This window comes from Dipodomys merriami, unplaced genomic scaffold (assembly GCF_024711535.1).
Source record: "Dipodomys merriami isolate MVZ:Mamm:240054 unplaced genomic scaffold, mDipMer1.0.p SCAF_40, whole genome shotgun sequence".
NCBI lineage: Eukaryota > Metazoa > Chordata > Mammalia > Rodentia > Heteromyidae > Dipodomys > Dipodomys merriami.
This window is the reverse complement of record NW_027205604.1, coordinates 8,048,398-8,076,191: the sequence shown is the minus strand read 5'-3', so window position 1 is coordinate 8,076,191 and position 27,794 is coordinate 8,048,398. Positions and strand designations below refer to the sequence as shown.

Sequence of the window (27,794 nt, the reverse complement as noted above, 5' to 3'; positions counted from 1 at the left end):
TTTTTTTATATTTTCCCCCATGATCATAAATATATCCTTTGGCAAAAATCTTTAACGATATCTGATTATTTATTTTCTTAGGGTCAATTTCTACAAGTGGGCTCAGAGGAGCTGACTTTTGTCAGAGAGGTGAACAGTTGAATATTTAAATAGAGTGGTAGAAATTGTGTTCTATTTTGGCAAAAACACAGGGAGGGCCTCGGGTTGATGAAGGAAAAATGGAACTTGTATTTATTCAATCCTTCAGCAAATATTTATTAAATGTGTCTTGCTTCTCAGGCTGGGCAATGGGGAACGGAGGGAGCAGGAGAGACACATTCCCTGAGCTCTTGGCTGGGCCCCAGGACGTTAGAAATCGTGAGTCAACTTGATGAAGGATGGAGAAACAAAAGCAGTGGCTTGTCAGAGTTTCTGTGGCCAGTGCTGGAGAACTGGATCCAAGCCTCTCTGCAACATACCAGCCATCTCCCTGGTACAATGATCTTGGGTCTTCACTTTGGGGCAGGTTTGTGGTGTCTTTCAGCTACTACTGTATTTAGGTTTAGCTGTGCAAGGACTCTAAGTGAATGGGGTTCCAAATATGTCTTTGGTACCCTGGCTTCTCCCTTCCGTCCCTTTCTGGAAATCCCCACCCCTCCCAGGCACCCTGGAACCGCACAATCTTTTCTCATGACACATGAGAACCTGCTTTCTGAGCAGGAGCTAATGGGCTCAGTCCTTCATATCTCACAGGGGATAAGTGAAGACATTGTGTTCCTTCTTCCATGGGAGTTAGATTCCTTCTCCTTGAAGAATGCCAGGCTATGTTTCCAATGGAGCAATTCCAGTCTTTCAGGATACAGATAAGGCACAGATGCTTTTTCTCTACTGCCCTCAAAGCCCACAGCTTGCTGTGGGAGAATCACTGGCAAACATCTCTCCTTTTCTACCCTTTCATCCACCAGGGTTGGCTGATCGGATCTCCATCTTCTTACGTGATACACAAGACTGGGTGGGAGGCAAAGTCAAGGACATTGGAACTGGTCTTGAATACATTTAATCGGATTCTGTTAACCAGGGTTGTTTTGGAAATAGAGAGTCTCAAACTGGGAATTCCCACTGCCACCCCTCCTGGATACACCCCCTCACACCTCCAGGAACAAGGGACCCCACAGTCTTTTTCTCATGACATAGGACAACCTGCTCTTTGAGAAGAGGATTCATTAATTAACTTCTCTTTTTTTTTCCACACCCCACCCTGCTGGAAGGAAATTCAATCACAGTCTTTTCACCACCAGAATTGAATCTGGATGAACTGTTTCCTCTTTGCCTTCACTTCCAAATTGCATTCTTGTCTTGGCGTTTGATGTTAATTAGAGTCACAAATCATTTATATTTCCCATTTCTGGAAGACGGCCTGCCACCATGCTTATCTCATTGAGATAATTGACTCACAGAAGGCTGGTTCCTTCCTGAAAACACTCTAAATGGCTCTGATGGGTAAGCACCAGGCTTGCCCACATATGTAATGGAAGCTGGGAGAATTTGACGTTTTTGGATGGCAGAAACAGGGGCACTTGGTTGCCACCCTGGATTTGATGGAGGCCAACAAGCATAACAGATCTACCCATGGGTGTGGCAGGAAGGGCATGTGGGCAAAGAAGAAGGGAATTTAGCTCAAGGAAGACTACCAGCCGGCCAACTTCAGAGAGAAAATGTGGGAGAGCTGTAAATTCAATGTTTGGGTGATGGGATGGCTTAAGTCGCTAATGGGGTATTTAACTTTAAGAAAAGTTTTGTTGGGGCTGGGAAGGTGGCTCAGTGGTAGAGCACTTGCCTTGCAGGTATGAGGCCCTGGGTTCGATTCCTCAGCACCACATAAGCAAAAAAAAAGAAAAAGCCGGAAGTGGCGCTGTGGCTCAAGTGGTAGAGCGCTAGCCCTGAGCTGAAGAGCTGAGGGACAGCGCTCAGGCCCAGAGTTCAGGCCCCACGACTGGACCCAAAAAAAAAAAAAAAAAAAAAAAAAAGAAAAGTTTTGTTGTTGTTGTTTTAGGTTATGGCCTAAGGAAAAATGTTTTAAAAGTAGTCTTGATGTCTAATTTTTTTCACTGATGCTCTACTACTTGAACCACATCTCCGCTTCCAGCTTTTTGTTAGTTAATTGGAGATAAGACACTCAGATTTCTTGGCTGCAACTGGGTTTGTACTAAGATCCTCACATCTCAGCCCTCCTGAGTAGCTAGGATTATGTGTGTGATATGCTGACATACCCTTTTAATTTTTTCCCAACTTTTAAGATTATGATAAATATCTGTAGCATACACTTTGCCATCTTAGCCAACCATTAAATGCACAGTTGAGTGGTGTTAAGTACACTCACATTGTCTTGTGACTATGACCACTACCCTGTCCTCAACTTCATCTTCAAAAACAAAACTCTGTTCCCCTAAACAACAATTCCTTCTTGTCCTTCTGAGCCTTGGCAATCACCATGTTCTGTCTCTAGATCTCTAGGTTTCTTTTTCAATTCTCCTTCATTCCTTCTCCCCCTCTCCCTCCCTCCCTATCTCCCTGTCTCCCTGTCTCCCTGCCCCCTCTCCTTTGCCCTTCCTTACCCTTCCCTCCCCTCCCTCCTAATTTTTTGCAGTATGGGGTTTGAACTTAGGAGTTTGTACTTTATAAGCACCTGAGCCACATTTTCAGCTACATTCTCTTGATTTTTGTCTGCAGTGTCACTTAAGTGGGCAGCTTTTGCATCTGTTTTTGTGATTGGTGTGTTTCACTTAGCATAATATCCTGTTGTGGTGTGTGTCAGTATTTCCTTCTTTTATAATGTGGAATATTCCGTTGTATGTATTACTACCTTTTGCTTATCCATTAGTCCACTGATGGACAATTGGGTTGTATCCAAATTTTAGTTCTGTGAGTAATGCTGCTATGAATATGGGCGAATAAACATTTGAGACTTTGATTTCAATTCTTTTGGATCTATCTCTCATCTATCTATCTATCTATCTATCTATCTATCTATCTATCTATCTATCACTTTTCTATATTAATAGATCATATGATGATTCCACTGTAGATTTTCTGAGGTTCACCCTATTATTGGCCACATTTGGAGGCACCATTGTAGTTCTCATCTGTACCCATAAACTCTGTCTTATGAGATTGTGTCAGGACTGTTCCCAGACACCATTTTGGAGACTAGTGACATGCATGAGAGAAAATACAGATGATTGAGAATTTATCTCAACTATCTAAATGATGCAAAATGGAAACTCAATTGTGAGTCTGTAAAGATGACCCATATAAAGTTTGTTTTCCCTAGGTAGGCAGCCTTTCACAAGGGAGACCAGTGTATGAGTTGTAGGAAATAAAGGTGTGCACCTCACTTGGAGTAGAAAATGCATGGCCCTACCACACCCTCTACCTTTCCTCCAGATATCAACTTGGAGCAACAAAAGATAAAAAAAATTTAAGTCATCATTAGTGGAACAGTATTGGGTTTGGGACTTAGGCAGATCATGTGTTTCTAGTTTGTACTTTAAAAGAATGGTAACAAGTCATTGAATGTTCTGTCTTAATTGTGAGATGGTGCTGAGGATGAAGAGGGCCTGTGGCTTACTTCTTTAGGAGTCGGCACAGGAAGTGATTAGGTCACAAGGCAGCTCTAGTCCCAGTGAGAAGAAAATGGCCAGAGGGCCATGGAGCCACTCCAGCGTCTCCCAGTCATCCACGAAAGTGTAACTCTGTGAAATCCTCCCAGAAGTGAAGTAAGTTTACACAGCTCAGATGTCACTGACTTCCTTCAAATGTAAGTTTTATTTAGCCCATGAGCTGTGCTTTTTAAAAATAGTTTTATTCTGAAAAGGAATTTTCCACAATAACGCAAAGTGAACGCATTCATCTGCTTTTTTTTTTTTTTTTTTTTTTTAGAAAGGATAATCGAAACACTTAAGGCAGGATTCACTTACATATCTCTTTTTCAGCATGGAAAAGAAACAGGCTGCAGGTGCTGGGTAAAGGTCAACATAATGTGGGAAACCTCTGTCTGTCTGTCTGTGTCTCTCTCACAAAAGCTTTACATCGCTATGGATATTTTATACTAAGACACTTTGCTCTTGTCTTACTTCATTAAGCCTTTTTTGAATAAAAGTTAAAGGCACACAGTAAAGCTTTATGCATTTATTAAAATATACACATTTTGGTAAATTTATAATTTTCCTTTAGTATTTTGATAAATCAATATATTGTCAACACCACATCATTTGAAAATAAAACACACTCCATAATACATCGGCATATTGTTTCTTTCTTCATGGTACATTACAACACCCCATTGTACAGTGCACCAATGGGAATTTAAAAGTCACAAAACGAACACACTGTTAACAAATACAGCAATTTCATACAAAAGAAAACCGCAGAGAGCAACAACACCAGAAATTACCGTCTGCCAAAATGCAAGTTGTACTTCTTAAGGACCAAACAGAAATGAAACAAGTTAGTGAGATCTACAAGCCATATTTATAACTTTGGCTACGAATTAGACACTTAACAGTTCTGTTCCACAGTGAGAAAAACTAGGATGCAGGTTTGTGTTGTCAGATGGGTGTGATGACATGGAATGAGGGCAGTAGCTGCTCTCTTTATAACCTGCAGCTCCTTCTCTTAGCCCAGACAGTTGAGGTATTTATGTGCCTTCACCACATTGTCACTGCTTTGGAACGTGGGGGGTCCTGATTTCCAGTGTAAATTCTCAACCTCAGGACTAGAGTGAGACAAGGGTATCAGCAACTACCAAGTCCAATCAACTGACAGGCATACAACACAGTCCGTACTTCCTGAAAAATCCACATGCCCCAAAATTTCCTTTAGCAAAGATGGTTGGGGTCAATGGCAGGAAAGCATAATAGAAAACAAAAAAACCAAACCTAACCTCCTGCTCCCCAGGAAATCCCTAGCATAAAATCGAGGTTGCCCTTAATCCCCCGTTCCCATAGAAAGCCTTAGGAAGGGTGAGCGAATGCAATCACCATATTCAATGTATATATGTGAAAGTGGAATCAGGCAAGTGGAGGGGAAAAGATGGCGCTGGGAGAGATGGGAGCAAATGATGGAAGGGGTGTCAAGGATCAAGATGCATTGTACTCAAAAATGGACACGTTGAACTAAAACCCTTCCACACAACTATTGAAGGATAATAAATAAATAAATAAATAAATAAATAAATAAATAACTAAAAATCAAAGCAAAAGAAAAAAAGAGAAGAAAGCCATTTTCTCTTTTAAGTAGGCCAATATGTATGGAATGTTCTGAAAAAAGTAAGAAATCAGAACTGTCAAAAGATTTCAAGCCCAGGGCTACTTCAATGTAGCTCCGTGCATGCATCAAGAGTGCTGTTGAATGATTTCTACACTATGCTAGTTGACACTGAAGAATACATATTCACTTCTGATGGGCTTTCAAAAAAGAGCGAACATTCTTTATTTCCTCAAGAAATCATTTTGGCAAAAGGCAACTGCCTAGGTATTTCAGAATGAGATGTGTGTTGAGGGAACACAGCAAGACTAGAGAGCTAAAACAAAGCATTTTAGAAAGGAAGATGCTCTCGAGGAGAAAATAAATATATGAAACAGCGTCTCCTCTGAAGTCTTAGAGAAAATCAAAGTAGGGCCAGGACTAAGAAGATGTACAGGAAAAAGGGAATTTGTGTGCTCATCACAACCCAACTGAGAAATACATCAGCTTCTGAGGGGAACAGGCTTTGGGTCCCTACTTATTGTGGGTTATGTGGATTGTTTTGACTATCATAAATAGTGGCTCTTTCATAGCCAGACCACCACTGGCTGACTGCTGGAGCCTCACTCTTAGGGTCTCCAAAGGGCCTGTCTAGACAAATGGGTCCTTAGGATTCTTAGAGGTACATGGAAACAGGGGAAGGGGATGCTGGGTAAAAACTGATGGGGACACGCCCACTGGAAACTTCTTGCTTCAATCTCCATGGAAATGGAGAGTGTTTATACTTCTCTTCTACTGGGTAGCAGTGGCTAGCTCGGCCACACACTTCCTCTGCTCTCTTCTCCCATAAGCCCTTCAGGCTATTTCAAGACTGTTCACCTGTGTCTGAATCTATCACATTGTCTCTCTGGGATCCCAAGTGTGTCTCTGGCTTCAGAGATATTTCTTGATTCCTGACTTCACACCACCAATCATTCTAGTGTGTGCGATAACCTTAGTGAACCTGCCCTGGGTTCTCTGGGAATTCCCACTGACATCTCAGGCCTCTTGTATAATTGGGTGGCAAAAGAGGCAGTGATTTCCTCTAGGCTTCTTGGTGGATTTCTCCATTGGCTTTAATTAGTTAATTAATTAGCTTCTTCTCTTTTTTTTAGGTCCAAGACCAAGACTTGGACTCGGTACTTGAGTTTTTCATTCATTGGCTAGCACTCTACTAATGGAGCCACACTTCCAACCACTTTTAGCTTTAATTAATTAAAAGAATTTTTTTTTGCTGGTTACTGGGGCTTGAACTGAAGGCCTTGGTATTGTACTTTAGCTCTTTTGCTCAAGACTGACACTCTACCACATGAGCCACCCATGCCTCTCCTTTTGGGCTTTTGGTGATTAACTGGAGAGGAAAGTCTCAGAGACTTTCCTGCCTAGGTTGGCTTTGAAATACAATCCTCAGATCTCAGCCTCTTGAATGGCTAGGATTACAACTATGAGCCACCAGACATGTAGCTTCAATTTATGGTACAAGGGAAAAGAACAGACTTCAACAAGCACAGATAAAAGGATATCAAGTTTGCAAGACATTTCTTGGTGTTTTGCTTTCTAAAAATTACCAGATCTATGTCCTGACCAGTCCTGAAGGATGGATTGTTAAATCCAGCAACTTTATACACAGGTGCATGATGAGCGCAATAGAGACGTGTGACAGTTTACTAGCTATTTACATTACTAAGAAGTAGAACAGGATTCTTTACCTACTTCTATGATTCAAGGTTCTTTTCTTAGTTCAAAATAGCCTAGCATCAAGTTGAGTGAAACTGAGAGCTAAGGTGTAACCATTTAGAGTAAATAGATTGAAACAATGGCTAGGTTTGGTTGTTGAAACTTACTGAAAAATTTAAAGTAGCTGTGAATATCTTTTTGGTGTATTTATGTTTAAAGACTATCCCTCAGTCCTGTTAACTATGAAATCCAATACAGTAGTCAAAGGAAAAAAATCATACATTGCTTTAAGATGGATGCCTTTCCATCTACTTGAGTCTGCATGTGCTTTGTTAGCTCCTTGCCTAGATAATGAAGCCACTGCCCAACTGTCTCCAAGTCTATCCTTCATGGATTCATATTTCCATCACTTCTCAAATAATTTGCCACCCAAACAGAGCCAACCGGCTCGACATTTGTGTTTGTATGTGGGTCTTTTCCTGCTCTTCTGGTGGCATTTAGTGTTCTTCAGCCTGTAAATCACCCATGAATTTCAATCTCCAGTCAAACTAGCTCTTTGCCTCCCCTTGATGGAGGCATAGCGCCATGTATAAGTCAGAGAACAGGCCGCCCACTGTCTATGTCTTCCTCATTCTCATCTAACCTGTAACCTTCAATATTGTTCTGTATATATTCCATTTCCTCTACTTCCTGAGAGCTGAACGTCTATTTTATTTATATCACTTTATTATATTACTCTATGCCGTGGCACAGAATAGGCACTCTGCAAATAATTGATGGATATTTCACTTTCATCCATTCATCTATACAATCATTACATACTATACACCAGGCACATGTAGCTGGTAGAAATCTAGCTTTAGATGTATCTCTGGATATTAGTGGTCTGTGCTATTTTTATCCTCTACCCTCATCATGGAAAGCTTTGTTCTTATCATGAAAAGGTACTTCTGGCCATTATTACCAATTCTAGCATCTTTTAAAGATGCCCCTTCACTGAGCAAATTTAGTTAGAGTACATCAAGGTTCTGCATTTGTGCACTAAACACACTTTTCATTTTGCATTGTCCTGTTTTTGTTGAATTCCTTACTTAAATCCTTTTGGTATAGTATAGAGTATCAACAAATAAAGGGAATAAAAATTGAAAAATCAAATAATTGGCTCCAAATCATAAATCCTCACACTGGAGCCTCACAGGAAGAGCTCTTGCTGTGAGGAAATGTTTAATAAAATAAAAGTCTCTTTGACATCCAGTCAAGAGGTCTACGTTTTAAGATACTTATTATAAGACAATCTTACTTTTTTATTTTTTGTGCCAGTACTGGGACTTGAACTCAGGCCCTTACATACTCACTTGGTTGTTTTGCTCAAGGCTGTTGCTCTACAACCTCCACTTCCAGTATTTGCTGGTTAATTGGATAGGAGTCCTGGATCCTCAGCCTTCAGCCTCCTGAGAGGCTAGGATTACAGGCATGAGTCATTAGCACCCAGCCATAACCTTACTTTTTAATGTCATCTCATGAACATAGTGTTTAGATATTGGTTAGGAAGACCCTTATTCTGTCCATCTGGTGGTTGATAGCATTTGACAACTGCTTTGGAAAATCTGGGACTACATCACAGGAGCCAGGAAATAGGGAAACCATATTTACCTATCTTAGAAAACTTTTCCTGCCAGGTTGAGTTGTGTTGAGCTGAGATTTCTAGAAAAATGACCCATCAGTTTTGGAAAACTAAAGAGAGCAAAGCTTGAAACATATAAGGATACTCTGAGGGTGGGCAGAGGGGGGAGAATGGCTTTGGAGATGAGTGTGGGTCATAGGACATGCAGGAATCAACTAACTAAAGCAAGTGTTCTCCCTTCCTAGGTTACCAGAATCACACACACCAGACACCAGGTTACTGCTCACTAGTGACAGGATTTAAAAAAAAAACAACATTTTGTCCCTTGGTATCCACTTTTCTTTTGAATTCATTTAAGAAGACACGGGGGCTGGGAAGGTGGCTCAGTGGTAGAGCGCTTGCCTTGCATGCTTGAGGCCCTGGGTTCGATTCCTCAGCACCACATAAGCAAAAAGAAAAAAGCCGAAAGTGGCGCTGTGGCTCAAGTTCTACAGCGCTAGCCTTGAGCTGAAGAGCTGAGGGACAGCGCCTAGGCCCAGAGTTCAGGCCCTATGACTGGACCAAAAAAAAAAGAAGACACGGATCTTCCATCTACATACATAACAAACCCGATAGATGGCAAAGCAGGCAGCGCTCTTGAGTCCTGAAGCCAGTTTAAAATTTTGCTTTCCCCCAAACAGTGAATAATTAGCTTTGCAATTAAATCCCCAAGGATACAGGTCACAAACCAGGCACTGAAACTCGGTGGTTAAACTTTAGGGAAAAGTTCCAAACAATGATTATAGAGGAATAAAAAAAGAACTCTAAGAAAACTGTAGTTCTTTGAACTTCATTGTATGCATTAGTTAGGAGCATGATAGGGAATTTGTTTTAAATCCTGTTTTAAGACAGCTAATTTCAGATGATTTTTTTTAATGTTAGGTTGCATGCAGCCCAGGGCCTCAGTTATGCTGGCTTGTTAAGTTTGGTAGTTTTATCTGCCATTATCTTGTATCAGGGGGCTCCTCTTTGAACTGCTGGGGCCCCTGGGTAGATTCTGTATTTCTCAGGCCTGCCACTAGCATGTGGCTTTTTCTCAGTCACTGTTAGTGAATGGAAACATTGGACTTCTGCCTCCTCTTTAGGACCCTACAGCATGCCAAGAAGGCACAAGTTTCAAACTTGAAGAAAGTATAGACTTTAATGTTCTGGAAAACCTTTAGCAGGCTGATAAACTGAAGAAGAGAGAGAGAGAGAGAGAAAGAGAGAGAGAGAGAGAGAGAGAGAGAGAGAGAGAGAGAGAGAGAGAGAGAGAGAGAGAGAGAGAGAGAGAGAGAGAGAGAGAGAGAGAGAGAAGGGATTTTCTGTGCCCTCCTCCCTTTCAGATAACTTTCATAGATATTTTAGTATGGCCAAATTGTCTTCAGATACATTGAGATGCACACAGGGTAATCATCCAGGAATAGAATTCCTGTGGTTTTCCTGCTGTAAATGTGCCTATCCATCCAGTTTCTAGAAAGTTCCTTTAAGAACCCTTCTTCTAGCCCCAACTCAACTCTTCTCAGGTAGCTCTATCTCTAGGCTTCAGTGATCTGACCTAGCTTTGGGAAATAGCAGGAAAAATACTCTAAAGGTAAGATAGCACCCCTTCTTTCCCCAGGGACAAGGTCCAGAATTGAAATATGAACTCATGGAATGTTATTACTTAAATAGCTGGGCTTCAACCTCTTTTTTGTTGTTTGTTTTCAGAGAAATAGCCGCCAGTGCAATGGATGGATGGATAGATAGATAGATAGATAGATAGATAGATAGATAGATAGATAGATAGATATTGAGGTTAAAAGAGAATTTAGAATTTTAGAAACATGAAGTAGAATTTGCAAATGATCTCAGTGTCTGGGTCACTGGACACTGTGAAGATCTGTATCTGATTAGAGAACAAATAGCCTACTTCTTCCAGACATATTAGTGCCATGAAATCATGCTCTACCTTCGCCTTCTTTTCACGGGCAGGAGCTGAGCATCTGGGCTGAGGGCAGGAACGATAGAGGGTGAATTGCTGGCAATGCCCTTCTGGCCTCCACTGCTAGAGACCATGTTTGTTTCTGGACATTTAAGTATAGTTTTGATGGTGCTCTGATCTGGGTGTTCACCTTCCTGCTGGAGATTCAAGCTTGCTTTACAGTGAACCTGGAATCTTCAAGGCAGACCGGAGTCCTTGAGAACTTGCTACATCTTAACATTATATTTTAAAAATTATGAGAACTTGGGTGAATAAAAAGAAACATGTTTCCTGAATGATTATTTTTGGTGTGTGTGTGTGTGTGTGTGTGTGTGTGTGTGTGTGTGTGTGTGTGTGTGTGTGTGTGTGTGTGTGTGTGTGTGTGTGTGTGGTTTCAGAACAAATCTGGTTCCAGGAGCGGCTCAGAGCTCAGCTGGGAATCCAGCTTTGCTTTCCTGAGGTCAGGTGACTAAATGCCGCATTAGGTCCACAGTGGCCTGCCTTGGGGGTGGGGGGGTCATCCTCAGGTGGGGCCTCAGAAGGGGGACAAGACGCTTACCACTTTCTTCCTGGGGTTTCAATAAGAGGTAAAAGGATTCCACCATCAAGGCAAAAGGCTAGGGAAACATATGCTGCCATCCGCTCGGATGGCTTGTCTAAGATGGAATTCTGTACAGCCTCTTGCTTATTATTGTGATTATCATTATGTTCACAAAGGGACCCAATCGAGGTCCTTCCACAGACTCATCCTGAAGAGCAAAAATAGCAAATGATAGGCTATGACTGAGGACTGGATTTGTGAAGTGAGAGTCCAAAAAAGTGTTCCCCCTTCTAGCCCGCAGGTTAATGTTTCGGAACATCGAGCATCTCCATTGCCACCCTCTGGCTTGTTTATTCTACTCTGGAGAATAATCTAACTCATCATTTGCAATCAGGGCCTCTGAGTTCTGTTTGTGTTTGCTTTTGCTCTTCGCTTTGCTACTCGTCCGGGTGTTTGCCTTCGCATCTGACATCTGCTGGTAACAGAAGCCTTTGTCCTCACCGGGCCCGCCCCAGTCGTCCAGGCTCTCCCCTTCCGTGGCATAGGAGAAGCCCTCCTCCACGGAGAAGGGGTCCTCCACGTCATAGCGCTGGTAGGTGCTTTGGTGAAGGGCTTCTTCCCGGGCGCTGATTTCCAGGGTGCTGTTCCAGATGCCGTAGCCAAAGTAGATGAGCATGCCTGTAGGGGAAGGCACAGAGGAATGAGCAGCAGCCTTGGGATCCACAGCAAACCCAGAACTGGAGGTGATCTGTGAGCCTTGATCTACACAGCACATTGGTTTATTAATTTTTTGGGGGGAGGGGTTGCCAGTCCTGGAGCTTGAACTCAGGACCTTGTTTAGCTTTCACTCAAGGTTGATACACTACCACTTGTGCTACACCTCCACTTCTGCCTCCCCTCCCCTCCCCGCCCCAGTTAATTGGAGTTAAGAGTCACTTGGATAGTTCTGCTTGGGCTGGCTTTGAACCACAACCCTCAGATCTCGGCTGCCTAAGAGCTAGGATTACGGAGCATGAGCTATGAGTACCTGATTACCTAGTGTTTTGAAAACACTTGAATTTGATGCTCGTGCAAAATTGGGAGATCCCATAACCAGGTGCAGTGGTGCACATCTGTAATCCCAGCACTGAGGATTGCTAAATCAGGAGGATTGCAAGTTCAAGGTCAGCCTGGGCTGTTTTGGAAACCCTATCTTAACAACAAAAAACCCAAACCAAAGCAACAAGGAACAACGTCCCCCCAAATGGCACAACAAAGTCCTCCAAAACTGGGGGGAGCTTGCATTAGACACCTCAAAATGTGCAGTTTTCCTTGGAGACCTGATCTCATTGCCTCTACATTCTGATGGGGCAGTTTTTGGCTGGATGCGAGATCTGCCCACCTCTTTAGACAGGATAAAGCCTTCGAGATCCCCTCAGAAATCTACTTCATCATTCACATGGCCGCCAGACAGAAATGTGCATTTTTTTCTGCCCTGGGTTAAATGTGTTTGAATCAACAACAGTACACTCCCAACCTTCCCATAACATTTATATTATTTATTACCTCTATTAAGGGCTCATACTTCACCTCTTAGCAAGATGCATATATTATTAGATGATCTCTCTTGCCTCTTTTCACTCACTAAGAGCATCCCGTATTCCTATCACCCCAGGCTGTCTACTTTCTGCTGGGTCGTTAGACTGGTATGGGTCCCTCTTACAGCCCTTAGAACCTCTGTCTGTGTGATTACCTGCACCAGTATTTCTATTTTATAGACTCAAAAAAAAAAAAAACCAACCAAAAAACAAACCCAACAAAGCCCTTGTCATTTAATGTTTGGTACATGAATGAATGGGAACACTCAGTGGGCAAAAAAACCCCTACAGATTTCTTTTTTTTTTTTTTTTTTTGTCGGTCGTGGGGCTTGAACTCTGGGCCTGGGCACTGTCGCTCACCTCTTCAGCTCAAGGCGAGCGCTCTACCACTTGAGCTACAGCGCCACTTCCGGCTTTCTGGTGGTTTATTGGAGATAGGAGTCTCACGGTCTCTCCTGCCCGGGCTGGCTTTGAACCGCGATCCTCAGATCTCAGCCTCCTGAGTAGCTAGGATTATAGGCGTGAGCCACCAGCGCCCGGCAAACCTACAGATTTCTATGCTGATACCATTCCAACCAAAGTATATTCACCTTTTTAGTATCAATTATATAACATTTGTATGGACCAATAGCTGAGAACCTCTGGATTGAACCATGCCTGACACTCATTCTCCTCCACCAGATCATGCCATGCTTCGCCACTGAGGACTACTGAGACCACTCAGTTAGTTATGCAACCCTCTTGAAGTCCCTGGCATCCTCTTCTAAGAGACATCAAGGTGGCATCTTATCAGCTGCTTTGCCTTCCTCCCTCCCTCCCTTCCTCCCTCCCTCCCTCCTTCCTTCCTTCCTTCCTTCCTTCCTTCCTTCCTTCCCTCCCTCTGTCCCTCTCTCTCTCTCTCTCTTTCTTTCCTTCCTTCTTTCTTTCTTTCTTTCTTTCTTTCTTTCTTTCTTTCTTTCTTTCTTTCTTTCTTTCTTTCTTTCTTTCTTTCTTTCTTTCTTTCTTTCTTTCTTTCTTTCCCCGCTCTCTCTTTTCTTGGTCATAGGGCTTGAACTCAGGGCCTGGGCACTATTCCTGAGCTTTTTTCCCCCTCAAGGCTAGTGCTGTACTGCTTTGAGCCACAATTCCACTTCCAGTTTTAGGTGCCAGGGCTGGCTTCAAACCATGGTCCTCATATCTCAGGATTACAGGTGTGAGCCACCATGTCCAGCTTCTCATAGAACCATAAGATTTGCTTTCCTTCTTCCTCAGAACCTTTAGAACGCATCCTCCTTTTTGAATCTTGTGTTGTCATTTTAAGTTCTCATTTTTCCTTCTTTCTCTCGGATGGCTTTCTCCCTCTCCCCTTACCCCCCAGTGAAATCAACTTTCCGGGAGCCAAAGTAAGCAGAGATTTAGGGTCCTAATTGGTAATAAATCCTGGAGTTAATCATTCACAGATGTAGCTATTACTGCTCAAATAGCCACTTCATTTTTTGGGGGTATTTATTCTTTGCTGTCTGGAGGTGGGGTGGTCACCAGGGATAGATAAAAGTCTTGGGCAGAACTAGACATCACATTAGGCCCTTTTCTCAAAGGACCTGTGTGCCGGTCTTGGGGAGTGTCTGTTTTTGAAGCAGGTCTGGGGCCTGAGAGTGAATTTCTAGGGACCTGGTAGATCAGCAGGCGTACACTTTCTGTGGGTAATTATGCTCTTCTGTTGGTTTTTCTTCTAGACAGCCAGGGCCGGAGCCAAATCTTACTTCCTTTTTCTGCTTTAGATCTATTCTGTAATTATTTTCTTTTGGATCCCCTTCTCTGACCCTATTTGTACCATTTTTGGGCGGCAGCACTGAGGTTTGAACTCCGTGTGTTGTGCTTGCTAGGCAAGGGCTCTCACTAAGTCATGCCTCCAGTACCCCTCCCCCCGCCTCTCTTTTATTTGCTCTGCTTATTTTTGTGATACAGACTCACTTCCTGTGTGGAATGTGCCGGGATTATAGTCTGCCTACTTTTCACTTCCTGCAATAGCTGCAGTGCACACCACCATACCTGTTTCTGTTTCACTGGAGTCTCCTGAGGCTTTCTGTGCTAATCTGGAATTGAGAGCCTTCTCATCTCAGCCTCCCAAGTAGCTAAGAGGACAGCCATGAACCTCCACAGCCAGATCTCCTGTCCCTCAGCTTCTCTTGTCTGCCGCTATACAGGTCTCCACAGCTTACTCATGAGTTGATACTTAGTTTTGTTCAAGTTCCTCTGCCCCATCAGGTATTTGGGTAACGAGTAGATTCACATCATGGGGATTATCTAAAAACCTTGATGCAATTGCTCATAAAATCATAGATACTTGAGTTGGAAAAGATTGCATGTCACCTCTGTATTTTTTTTTTTTTTGGTCTGAGACCAGGACTCGAACTCAGTACCTGACATTTTTGCTCATTGCCTTGTGCCCTACCAACTGAACCATGCCTCTAGCCCTTCATCTGTGTATTCTAATTACTTCATTTTGTGGAACAGTGGGTGTGTTGTGTGGGTCTGAGTGGGCAGAAACAGCCTTGAATAGAGATAACGAAGGCCTCTTGCATATCCAATCTTCAGCCTTCCCTTCCCTGAGCTGGCTTATCGACTATGTTCATTGCAGTAAACATTCTGTAATGCTTAGGTCTCTATTTGTTCTTTGGGATCATTGGGCCTGGAAAGAACATGAGTGCATGTACACACACGTGCACACACACACGTGTGTATATTCACAGGTGTGTGCATGTACCTTGACTATAACCGCTTTGAAGAAGTGACTCTGTATAGACCTGCCATGTTAAGTGTTCATGATGGGCTAGTACCGTTTTAAGAGTGTGCTATTATGTCTTTCCATAAACTTTTCAAATCCAGGTGCTGTGAACAAGATCTGTCTGAGCATGACTTGACAAAGTTGTTCTAGAGTGTTCCATTCTGTCTTTGGCTTTGGAGTCAGCAGGGGAAAAGGAAAGACAGTCTGGGAAAAGTCCCTGTGAGAGGCAGGAGAAAGGATGGTGCAAAGAGACCAGTGGGGTGGGGCAAAGAGACAGAGAGGAACAAATGGAAGGGGTGAGGGGGGGAGAGGGCAGAGAAGAGAAACATGTAGGGCCATCTGTCACACATAAACAAGGGCTTTGTGTGGAGGAGTAAACAGAGCTGCTAAAAGCCTCCTGTGTGGAAGCAGAGGGTTTTGTTTCTGTGCCTCTCTGCAGTTGGTGGAGAGAATGATGCATGAGGTCTTTTCTGAAGACTTGGGGTGGGGGTGGGGGCTTCTGGGAATCCTGCATCTTTCAAACCACGTTGCATACAATGCTTCTGTGTGGGGCTGGCTGTGGCCAGGCCGCACCTCTGCTGTGTCCAAGGAGCTCAAAATGCACAGATGTACACAGAGGGGATTGTGTTTCCACTGTTGGCTTCTGTGTGTGTGTGTGTGTGTGTGTGTGTGTTTGTGTGCGCACGTGTGTGAGATTATGTGCCGCTCACAAGCAGGAAAAAACTTGGGCACCAAAGAATAAAGGACTGTCCATAGCCATGAGATGTTGAATCTTTCCAGAACTTTCCTTTTCCTAACTCAAGGATTTGGGACCTCTTTGGTTTATGTCTCCTACCTACCAGGGGAGGCTATGAGGTGTAGATTGATGGGAAGCAGTTTGGGTCTGTTTTGAGGAATCTGAAAAACATACCGAAAGTGGAACAAATAATAGAATACATTCCATGTTCTCCTCTCCTTCCCCCCCGGCCTCCCACCACTCCCTTGTTCTTTTTTCTCTTGAGGTTATTTTGAAACAAATCTTTCCCATCATAGGTTTAATTTATACATATTTCCATATGCATCCCTGAAATGGACTCCTTTAAAAAATGTAACATTATCACGCTCACATCTAAAATTACTAAGAATGTTTTGATATTATCTGATATCCAGCAGTATTAAAATGTCTTCAGAGTTACTAAGCAGCTGGGTAAAATTCTCTACATTATGAGTCTACACACTCACTTCTGTAACATTCTCCTTGCTTCAAATAGTTTCTGGAACCTGTTATTTCAGCTCTGCACTGGAACTGGCATTGAGTTCTCTGTTTTTATTTTTTTGGTGCTGGTCCCAGGGTTTGAACTCATGGCCTGGGCTCTGTCCCTGAGCTTTTGTGCTCAAAGCTAGTGCTCTGCCACTTGAGCCACAGTTCTGTTTCCAGCTTTCATGGTTATTGGATATAAAAGTATCTTTCTTGCCTAGGCTAGCTTTGAACACAATTCTCAAATCTCAGCCTCCTGAGTAGCTAGGATTATAGGGGTGAGCCACTGGCTCCTAGCTTTTCAATATATTTTTATTTTCTTTAAGTAGTTGTACAAAGGAGCTGCCATTCAACAAAGCAGTTTATGAATATAATGCTTCTTCATAGATTGGCACCCTCTGCAACCTTCTCCCCCATCCCTCCCAACCTCCCCCTTCCCTCAATTTTCTTAAGTTTATAGGATATGCATTGCATTTTTATTTTATTTCTTTTCTTTTCTTTTTTTTTTTGTCGGTCATGGAGCCTGAACTCTGGGCCTGGGCGCTGTCCCTCAGCTCTTCAGCTCAAGGCTAGCACTCACCACTTGAGCCATAGAACCACTTCCCAGTTTTTTCTACTTATGTGGTACTGAGGAATGGAACCCAGGGCCTCATGCATGCAAGGCAGGCACTCTACCACTGAGCCACCTTCCCAGCCCTGCATTGCATTTTTATGACTGCCTTATTTTATGACTTCCTTTCTTTGCATTCTCTTACAAACCCCTGTAGGTAGCATAAGTTTATCTTTTGAGGATGGTTTGGATCATTAGCCTAAGCCAGAAGTGTAACCAAGCTTGGAGGAAAAGGTGACTGATTCATAAATCTAATATGCGTTTGATGTGAGCATTTAATTCTGCTCTTTATGGATTTGCAACCTCACATCCTATAGCGTGCATTCAGGGACAAAGCTGACGAGCAGAAGGGAGCCAGTATTGGTGCTGTGGTGTCTGGCTCGGTCCTGATGGGTTGGCTGTGCTGCTCTCTAGGGGTGTTGCAGGCTCCCTATGGTTAGTAGTAAGCACAGAACGGTATCAGCATTTCAACAACAGACACAGCTGTGCCATGAAGTACAAGATAAATGTAGGCCTGGTGCAAGTCATGGCCAGGAGTCCTGCGACAGGCTGTGGGAAAGGGATGTATACAAAGAAGCCATTGGTGTCTTTTCCACACAGCAGTTCTGTGATGGAGAAAGTGCCTTGGAGAGCCTCAGGCTAGACAAGAGGACGGATCATGACTCTAGAAAGTGAATGGGCTTTCTTCATGGAGCAAGATACCTTGTGGCCTCACAGCCCTTTTAATACAGCTCTTTTATAAGCATGCGTCATGTCAGGCATTGTCCCAGAGAAGCTAAGACCTGCACAACAAATCAGCCATTGAAATAGCACTGGGACTTCTCTTAACTCTAAGCTGAGTGCTGTTCCTATCCCACCCAGTGGTCTCTGGAGGAAGGTTCTGGAATGCCAAATCTGCCTTCAGATGCTAAGGTACTACAAACAAACACTGACCGAACACTTGCTACTTAGGCGAATCCAGCCCTACTATGAGAGAAACAAATGTCCCCAGCCTACGAAGGAAAGAGGACTCCATGATAGGGGCAAACCCAGCAAAACCTCAACTCTGGAACAAGCCTGGCTGGCATAAGCAATGATGGCATATTCCCTATTCCACAGGAACAAACGTGGGTGGAATTTCAGGACCCTGATCTCGAGAGTCCCCGGGGAGCGCCTTAGTCCTCTGCTCCTCACCCAGAGCTCCGGGCAGTGGGGAGGTGGGCACCTGACTTCAGGCTGGGCAGAGTGGCCTCTTCATGGGATGCACTTTCCATGCAGGAAGCCCTACCCACAGATAGCCCAGACACTCTGTGAGGCCTGGAGTGCTTTTTATTTGGATTATTCGGAGATGAGCTTTCCAAAACAGACATTCAACAATTCAGGAATGGTAATGAGAAGGTGTTTTCCCTTTCTATCAAAACCCCTCCTACTTTCACTCTTCCCAGCTGTGTGTGTGTGTGTGTGTGTGTGTGTGTGTGTGTGTGTGTGTGTGTTTAAAAAATACTACCATGAATTGTTTGGATTATAATAACATTGCAGTTTGTTTAATATGGTGACCCCAGTTCTGTAGGGGACGGAAGGTGGGTGCGTTTCTCTGGTCCTACAACTGATCTAATATAAAGTCATGTGATTCTTGCTCAGTCGTCCATCCATAAAATAGAGGTGGGGCCTGTTCTTTGTTTGAGGTATACAAAGGCCATGGCAAGTAATGCAATTTTCCTCCAGGAAAGGAGAATCAGGAATTCTGCTCCTAACCTAACAAAAACCCAAGATCAAAGTGCCCACCTGTTCACTAAAGACACAGGAGAAGCTCAAAGCAGCAGCTCCGAACTGGAAATCACCAGAAAAGTCTGGGAGCTTGAGAATGGAAGCAAGCAGCTAGCCCACAATCTGAACTAATAATGACAAACAAAACCAAACCATGACAAGCAACAACGTGAGTGATTGTAATGCTGGAGCAAGACAAATGTCATCTGGTTAGGGCTTGAAGGCTATGTAAGCCTACACACCAGCTCCTGCCAGCTTGATACTGCTCTTACTAACTCTAGGGCCTTCCACCTCTGCCAGTCCTTTCTCCCTCTATCCTTTTGGCTCAAAGGTAGGTCCACATTTTGGCTGCCAGAGATTTCCTAGCCCCTTCTTGCCCATGCAGCTGCCTGAACATCAGCTCTGTTCTCCACTTCACTGTAGTCTTCATGACTTCAAACATTTTTTAAAAGATATTTTTATCACATTAGTTATACAGGAAGGGGGATTTCATTGTAATCTTTCCACACATGTTTATTACAATGTATTCTAATCAATCTCAAGCCTCTATCGCTCTTCCTTCTCGTTTCCCAAAACAACAGGGCGCATTGTTCTCTTTTCATAGTTGAAAGTCATCTATTTCCACTGTAGTCAACCTCCTTTGCCTTCCCCTGTGGCCCCATCCTAACTTTCTTGCTCTTCTTTTTGAACCTGAAAAGTTTGAAGTTGAAAATGCTGTTGCTTTTCTCCGCTTTCTGACATTGCAAGAAGAATTTCAGACTTATTTATGGGACATATCATCATGAGTTTGCTTATCCCAAAGGAAGAGGGGTAGAAGAGGGAAAGGGAGAAGGTGGGAGAATGCAGGCATGAATTTATTGTATATAACACAGAATTGGGAAAAATAAGTGAAGGGGTGGGTCGAAGGGTATGTGTGTAAAGATGTTGAAGGGATGACACAGATCAAGACGCATTGTATAGCCAGGTGCTGGTGGCTCACGCCTGTAATCCTAGCTACTCAGGAGGCTGAGATCTGAGGATTGCAGTTCAAAGCCAGCCTGGACAGGAAAGCCTGTGAGACTCTTATCTCCAATAAACCACCAGAAAACCGGAAGTGGCGCTGTGGCTCAAGTGGTAGAGTGCTAGCCTTGAGCTGAAGAGCTGAGGGACAGTGCCCAGGCCCAGAGTTCAAGCCCCAAGACCAACAACAACAACAACAAAAAATTCACTGTATGCATAAATTGCTTGGTTAAGTGGCAAAAAAGGTAAGGAAAGTGAGGGAAGGGGAAATGGGAGGGGTGGGTGAGAATGTGGAAAGACACTGATCAAGAGGCACTATTTTCATAAATTGCTTTGTTGAATGACAACTCATCCATGCAACTACTTAAAGAAAATAAAACATATTTTTTAGAAAGAGTTTGATGATTATCCTCTTTCCAAATTCCTGGCTCTTCTCCTTGCTTTTCTCATAGTGACCATTTCTAGTAAATTTCCAATAGGACTAAAAATGGTATTACAGGCAAAGACCACAACAGTGTGTCTTCTCTGTAGAATATATCTTGATAGAGGATTCATGAGGTGCAGATTTCAAGCCCTGCCTCTTCTCTAAATACATAGACAAGAATTCATCTTCCTCAGAGGGACTGAAAAAGATGCCAAATGAAAACCCACAGCTCCTAGAGAAAGGGTGCTTGGTGAGTTAGGTCACTAGACAAACTACTTATAAGAAAGATCCACAGGGCTCATTAGGCCTGAAAGGATCTGGAAAATTCCATCACAGTGTCCTTACTCCCTGAGACTCTGCTCAAACCCTTGAGTTCTTTGACAAATCAGTTGTTAATGGGAATCGATTATGTAGGTTGCTTTGTACTCATTTTCTTAGGATTAATAAACATTTAGGTTAGAGTTTTTTCTCATCTGATGGAAAAGAAACATGTGCTGGGTAATCTTGTTGGGGATTGTACCAATTTTACACTGTAAATTATGCTTTTCTGAAGGTCAAAAGCTTAGCAAAACATTGCTACAAAAATGTTATAATTAAGATTCATTTACAGAAGGTTGGAGCAAAAAACTGTGTCTAAAAAAGATTATCAAGCTATGACTCAGCCTAACCATATAAATCTTCATTTTAAAAAGTAGTTGTTTCATAAGAAGCTTCATTTTAAAAATATCTCACTGTTCTTCTCAGGAAACATATAAAGAGATTAAGAGGGGAGAAAATCGGATGTGTTGAAGCCTTAGAAGTTTAGAAGTGGCATCTTTATTGTATAAGATCATTAAAGTTTTTTATAAGCCAATTCGAGGTTGTGAGAGGGATTCATTTTATACATGCGAGAATTTCTGTTTGGAAAAAAGTTTGATAATTGGAAATATTTAATTAAATTATCTGTCCTGTTGGATAATCTCTTCTCTCTGGAGCAGTGACTCTCAAGCTAGAGCACACATTAAAGTCACTTAGAAGGCCTGCCAACTCTCCCACAGAGATTCTGACTTCGTAGACTTAGGTACATTCCACAATCGCATTCTAACCAGTTCTCTGCGAGATTGGTGCTACTGGTCTAGACTTCACTTGAAGAACCATTGATCTAGAGTGTTGTAAACTTTCCTGTACATTAAAATACCCCAGAAAGCTTTGATGAGTATCCTCATTGGCTGCACCAGCCTCACTGAATCAGAAAAATCTCTGTGTAGAGGACTTGGACTTAAAATGTTTCAGATGCAAACTCTAGTAGTACTGATGCCTAGCTAGGACTGCTCACCTTTGTTCTGGGTGAAAGTTAGGCATATGGCCACTTTTGGAAGTTATGATACCAAAAGTTGGCAGAAGGTGCCTGGAAATGCTATCAATTCTTCCCAAATGTGGTTTGTGGGCTGTGCATGATGACCAACTGGACACCAGTGCCCTCTGGCTGGCTGGCCTGCTCTGCTAGGTGGCACCTCCAAACCCAGTTGAGGAGAAGTTTCTGGAGGAGTTGGGAGTCGGTGTTATCTGTGAGATTACGACAATGCCCGGGAGTTTCCTCTGCTTGGTAACTCGGTCAGCACAGCACACACCGTGCTCTACTATGTGCAGGCCAGCCAGTCTACACCGGTGGACAATGAGTCATTTTAGATTTTAAAAAGGAAAACAAGGAATAAATATTTCTCATTGTTTCCCCCCAAAGCTTTTCTTGATTGAGCCCCCAAACAGCAATCAGTTCAAGGACAGCAGATTTCTCGGCCTTTTTATAAAAGAGGTCCAAAAAAGTTAGGTGATTTCCCAAAGTTATACTACAGGGGGGTGTGTTGGAGCTATTTGAACCTGGAACTCTGATACCAACATTAGGACCCTAGTCACCAAAAATGCCGCCAAATGCAGGGGTATTGTGTAGAATTAGCTATGGCATTTGTGAGGCCCAGTGAAAAATCTAAGAATTTGTATGCTCAGAAATAAAAAAAAAAATAAAGAATTCTTGCTCAGAAATAAAGAATTCAAGATGGCAGCAATAGAGCAGTAAATGAAGTTTGAGACACTGTGTACTGGTGCTATCATGAAGCAGGTATGAACAGTATTAACCCTACCAAATACTCTTATCAAATAAGAAGCAGTTTAGAGGCATCTGGTGGGGTAACAGGAACCCCGGATCTGTAGGTATATTGGATTCTAGGAAAAGCTCTTCCAATAGTTTCCTGTTGACTTGAATATACGACCTAATTTCTTGGATCCTCAGTTAGTTCTGGATGCCTATAATCCTAACTATACTCAGGAGACTGAGATTTGAGGATTGTGGTTCAAAGTCAGCCTAGGAAGGAAAGGCTATGAGACCTTTATGTCTAATTAACCACCCAGAAGACCAGAAGTGAAGCTCAGGGACAGCACCCAGGCTCTAAGTTCAAGCCCCACATTAAAGAAGAAAGAAAGAAGGAAAGAAAGAAAGAAACAAGGAAACAAAAAAAGAGAGAGGGAAAGAGAGAAAAAAGAAGGAAAGAAAGAAAGAAGGAAAGAAAGAAAGAAAGAAAGAAAGAAAGAAAGAAAGAAAGAAAGAAGGAAAGAAAGAAAGAAAGAAAGAAAGGGAGAGAGGAGGTGGTGACACCACCAGTATTTTCCCAACTCTGGTGCTTTATGTGACACATTTTTAGGTTAGTTAAAACAAAGGACTCAGGTCCCAGTTCTAATCTTGCCCCTGCTATATTCTGGTTATATGGTTTTAGACAAAGACCTTGATTTCTTCCTCTATAAAACAGAGATTATCAGGATCACTAAAGAAACAAGAAAAATAAATTTAGCATCGGTACTAGTACTAGAATTTTTTTTTTGGTTGGTCGTGGGGCTTGAACTCTGGGCTTGGGCTCTGTCCCTGTGCTCTTCAGCTCAAGGTGAGCGCTCTACTGCTTGAGCCACAGCGCCACTTCTGGTTTCCTAGTGGTTATTGTAGATAAGAGTCTCTCGGACTTTCCTGCCTGGGCTGGCTTTGAACTGTGATCCTCAGATCTCAGCCTCCTGAGTAGCTAGGATTACAGGCCTGAGCCACCAGCACCTGGCTCAGAATTTTTTTCTTAAACACAACTCACCTTTTCAATAGTAAAAAATATCACCTCTAATCTCTTTCTAAGAAAAAGTACTTGTGAAATAACCGGATCCCTGTGTATATGTAGTGAAAATGTATAATAATCATACAATATTATAGAAAGTTCATTCAAATTCCAAAAGCAGATGAAACAGTACTGGCCAGATGGCACAACACTCGGCTGACATATCATTAGATGCCACACACACACACACACACACACACACACACACACACACACACACACACACACATGAACCTTGATTGAGAACTCACAAGGCTGCAAAGGAAGTTGCTTACCTACAAAGCACCAGACCGCAAACCGGATCCAGGTAATGGTGGAGAGCTTTAGCATGAGATAGATGTTCACCAGCATGGCAAAGGCCGGCACGAAAGGCAGACAAGGCGCCATGTACGGCAGCTTCTTGGGGTTCTCCGGCTGCTGTAAGATCACGAACACCAGGGCGCTGATAAGCAGCACCATCAGGACCACGAGCAGGATGGCCCACCAGCTCTGCCCCGAGATGTAGTCGGAACCGAAGATGATGAAGGAGCAGAAGATGAACATGAGGATGAAGAGCAGCAGCACACAGATGGTCACCGTGCGCCCCGTGGCTGCCGTGGGCCGATCCATTTTGCCTGGAAGGCCCAGGCGGATTCTCAGGGTGTAGTAACGGGGTCCAATCAGCTTCTTCAACTTGATGAGATAGATGTTTTCAGACTCATCCGCTTCGATGCCCGTGGTCATGTCCACCGTGCCGTAGTTGGGGTGGCTGACGTTGTAGGTGGACTTGTCTGACTTCCCAATGAGCATCTCGTTGTCCCCCAGCGAGGGGAGGTTCTTGGCCCCACAGGGGTTGGTGGCTGGGCCAGAAAATTCTTCCCCTTCACTCACTGGCGAGCACACGTCCTTCTCGCAGTCAGCCAGAATGCCCTCCTTCTTCTTGGTGTGCTCTTCGGATAAGAACTTGACAAAGCCATCGATGTCACTCTCGGGTTGGTAGCGAAGGAGCAACACACAGACGGAGACCAGGGTGTAGGCCAGGAGGGTGCCGATGGACATCATCTCTATCAGGTCCCGCAGGCTGACCAGCAGTGAGAGGAGAGCTGCCAGGAACCCGGACACGATGCACGCCACCACTGGTGTCTCTGTGTAGGAGCTGACGTGGGCCAGGAATCTGAGGGCAGATGGAAGCAGGGTTAATGGTGTGCTGTATGGTGGTTGATTTGTGTGTGTGTGTGTGTGTGTGTGTGTGTGTGTGTGTGTGTGTGTGTGTGTGTGTGTGTGTGTGTGTGTGTGTGTGTGTGTGTGCGCGCGCACCTGTTACCTGGTGCTTGAACTCAGGGCCCCTGGGTGCTATCACTGAGCTTTTGTGCTCAAGGCTAGCACTCTACCACTTCAGCTGCAGCTCCACTTATGGCTTTTTTGGGTGGCTAATTGGAGATAAGCATCCCATAAACTATCTTTCCTGGGCTGGCTTTGAACGATGATCTTCAGATCTCAGCCTCCTGAGTAGCTCAGGTTACAGGCGTGAGCCACCAGCACCCAGCTGATGAATCCTAACCTGGACACTGTAGGGAACCAACAGTTTGGTGTAATTTTTTCCTCTGTCCTGCCCCCTCCAATTTGCTTCTTTCACTGCTTTAATTCTGTCTGCTACTCCTACCCCAGAGTGTGGCTTCTGGAATCTAACTTAGAGAGGAATCACTTTAATTCCTTGGTTTTTGAGGCAAGATTCTTTCCTAAAGTGTCTACTCACTATGTGATGGGAAGTCAATTGAATCTAGGGAATCTGTCAGATTTAAGTTAAAGCGTAGCCTTCCTTCCTTCCTTTCCTTCCTTTCCTCCCTCCCTCCCTCCCTCCCTCCCTCCCTCCCTCCCTCCCTCCCTTCCTTCCTTCCTTCCTCTCCCCCCCACTTTCTTTCTTATCTTAAGAATGATTGGTAAAGGCCAGTCAGACATCTGCTTGTGGCCTCTCAAGTTGTGGATTTGGAGTATTGGCATAATTTCTAACTTATTAGAAATATATGTTGGGCACCAGTGGCTCGTGCCTGTAATCTGAAGTTCAACTCAGGGAGCAAAGTTAGTGAGACTTTTAAAAATCTCCAGTTAACAACCAAATAGCTGGAAGTGGAGCTGTGGCTCAAGTAGTAGCCTTGAGTAAAAAAAATTCTAAGGGACAGAGCACAGGACCTGAGTTGAAGGCCTTGTACTAGTAACACACACACACACACACACACACACACACACACACACACACACACACACACACACACATTCAGCTTTTACCCAAGATCTATGACATCAGAATCTCTGAGGATGATGCCCTGTAAACCATATTTTAACAGAACCCCAAAGGATTCAACATTGCAGACAACACACTGCCAGGCAACAAATGTAGAGAGATTCAGTTGGCAAAAGAGCATAACATTTAAGAAGCTCACAGACAACAGGTTCAAATCCAGCTAGTCACCAACTGAGAAAGACATCCACAAGGACAATTAACTGGCAGGTGCTTTCTCAGCAGTTCGTGTAAATCTTAGGCTTCTCTCCCCCTTCCCCTCCTCTCTTCTTCCTGGTCCTGTCTCTCCATCCTCTTCCATGTCTCCTGTGCTTTCATGATTCACACAGGACCATGAGTATGTGCAGCAGTTCTAGCACCTTTCCTCTTGCTTTTCTTTGACAGGAGGAAAAGTGCTTTGCAGGTGATATGTTGTCATACCGTCTTCACAGTTGTCCCTCCTAGATCTGTTTAGCAACTCAAACACAGCAGCTGTGACTTGGTGAGGGCTTCAGGGGGTGTGTAGAGAAAATAGAACAGCGATGACAGCAGGTAGCAGAGATAAAGTCCTTCATCCAATTCTTTCTGCTTTCCTAGGAGCTCTTGGCCTTCTGTGGAGGGCACTGGGGACAAGAGATGGGACCCCCCTCCTTCATGTCACGGGGAGCAGGTGGCTTCCTGGCTGGAATTCTCAGGATCTGGGTTTTAGAGTGAGATAGCTCTGCTTTCAAATCTCTGCCCTGCATTCAGCCTCTGGGGGATAGGAGGCAGGATTTTTCTTTTCAATCCCTCTCATTGCTGACATGCTCATCTACAAAGCAGAGTTATTGTGCGAACTCGATATTGTGTTGTGTAACGGAGCACACAAGACACACGTGCGCAAAAAAAATGCTGGCTATTGTTGCTCCCGTGACTAGCTTCTCTTCAGAGAGTGTTACCCTCTGATTGGTGATAGTTGTCTTTTTCAACTTCAAAAAAGCTTTGGAGAGAGGAGCCAGTCCAGCCCTCACTGCAGGCCTTCGATGTCCCTTCAGTGTCACCTTCCATGAATCAGTGGCCCCCGCCATCTTCACAAGGGAAACAAGTATCCGAGGATAGAGAAGGGCCACTGGGGGAAACCTATCCATTGGCATGGGATGGAGGGACCAGGATCAAACCAAGGTGCTGTTTCACGATCTAAGTTCTTTTCACTCAAACTTTGTTCCAAAATCTATTAACAAGATCCCCAGTCTAGGGGCAAAGCAGTCCTCAAAATGACTGTCAGGCTGTGAGTGGGTAACAATCTCTTCATAGGTGCAACAGAGCAGAATAGACTTCATGGAGCACAGCACTTACCTGAAAAGGAGCCCATCTCCAGCCATGGCGTAAATGACCCTCGGCATTGGGAAGAGAGAGCCCAGCAAGCTGACCGTCAGTCCTGCAACTGACCCAATGGCCACTACAAACTTCGCAGCATAGAAGCCATGAACCACGAACATCTCCATGAGTGGGGATTCCGTGTCGATGGCATAATACGGCACCATCAGTGTTAAAATCATGCTCACCTGTTAGACAAGAGAAGAGATGGCTGGAGGGGACTGGCGTGGAGAGCGTGAGTGGATACACCAGGGGAAAGGGAGGTGGGAACTGACATGGAACTAGGGGTCTGCGGCTGACTGGCCTGCAGCTTTGTTTTGAGCTGGTCATTTGGCCTCTGCTGCTCGTGGCTTCCATGTTTTCTCCCCATGTGTGATTTTGGTGGATTGGACCAGATCAGTTCCCAAACTTCTCTGGGGTCCTTTCCTATTTGAGGACTAAATCTACAGGTATGTTCCCCTCTTGAGGGCAGAACTACAAAGACAGTATAATCATGCCCCCCGTCCCGCAAGGACAAGATTCTCATTTCTTCTACTCCTTCAGAGTTCTATAAGATCTGCCTCTCTCTTCCCCCCTCCCTCAACACTTGAGATCAAAACTCTAAAGTC

The 27,794-nt window shown here is 43.8% G+C and overlaps 1 protein-coding gene across 1 annotated transcript in view; it reads right to left on the bottom strand.

The window, feature by feature from the left end:
- Positions 1–10,855: 10,855 nt before the first annotated feature.
- The window catches only part of Slc7a14 (solute carrier family 7 member 14), a 108,066-nt gene continuing 91,127 nt past the window's right edge, over positions 10,856–27,794 (bottom strand). Inside the window, exons 6-8 of the mRNA XM_069991901.1 lie at positions 27,166–27,374; positions 23,849–24,726; positions 10,856–11,763 (exon numbers count right to left, since the gene is read on the bottom strand). Of these exons, the coding sequence (XP_069848002.1) occupies positions 11,441–11,763; positions 23,849–24,726; positions 27,166–27,374 (1,410 nt within the window). The 3' untranslated portion in view covers positions 10,856–11,440. The remainder of the gene's footprint in view (positions 11,764–23,848; positions 24,727–27,165; positions 27,375–27,794) is intronic.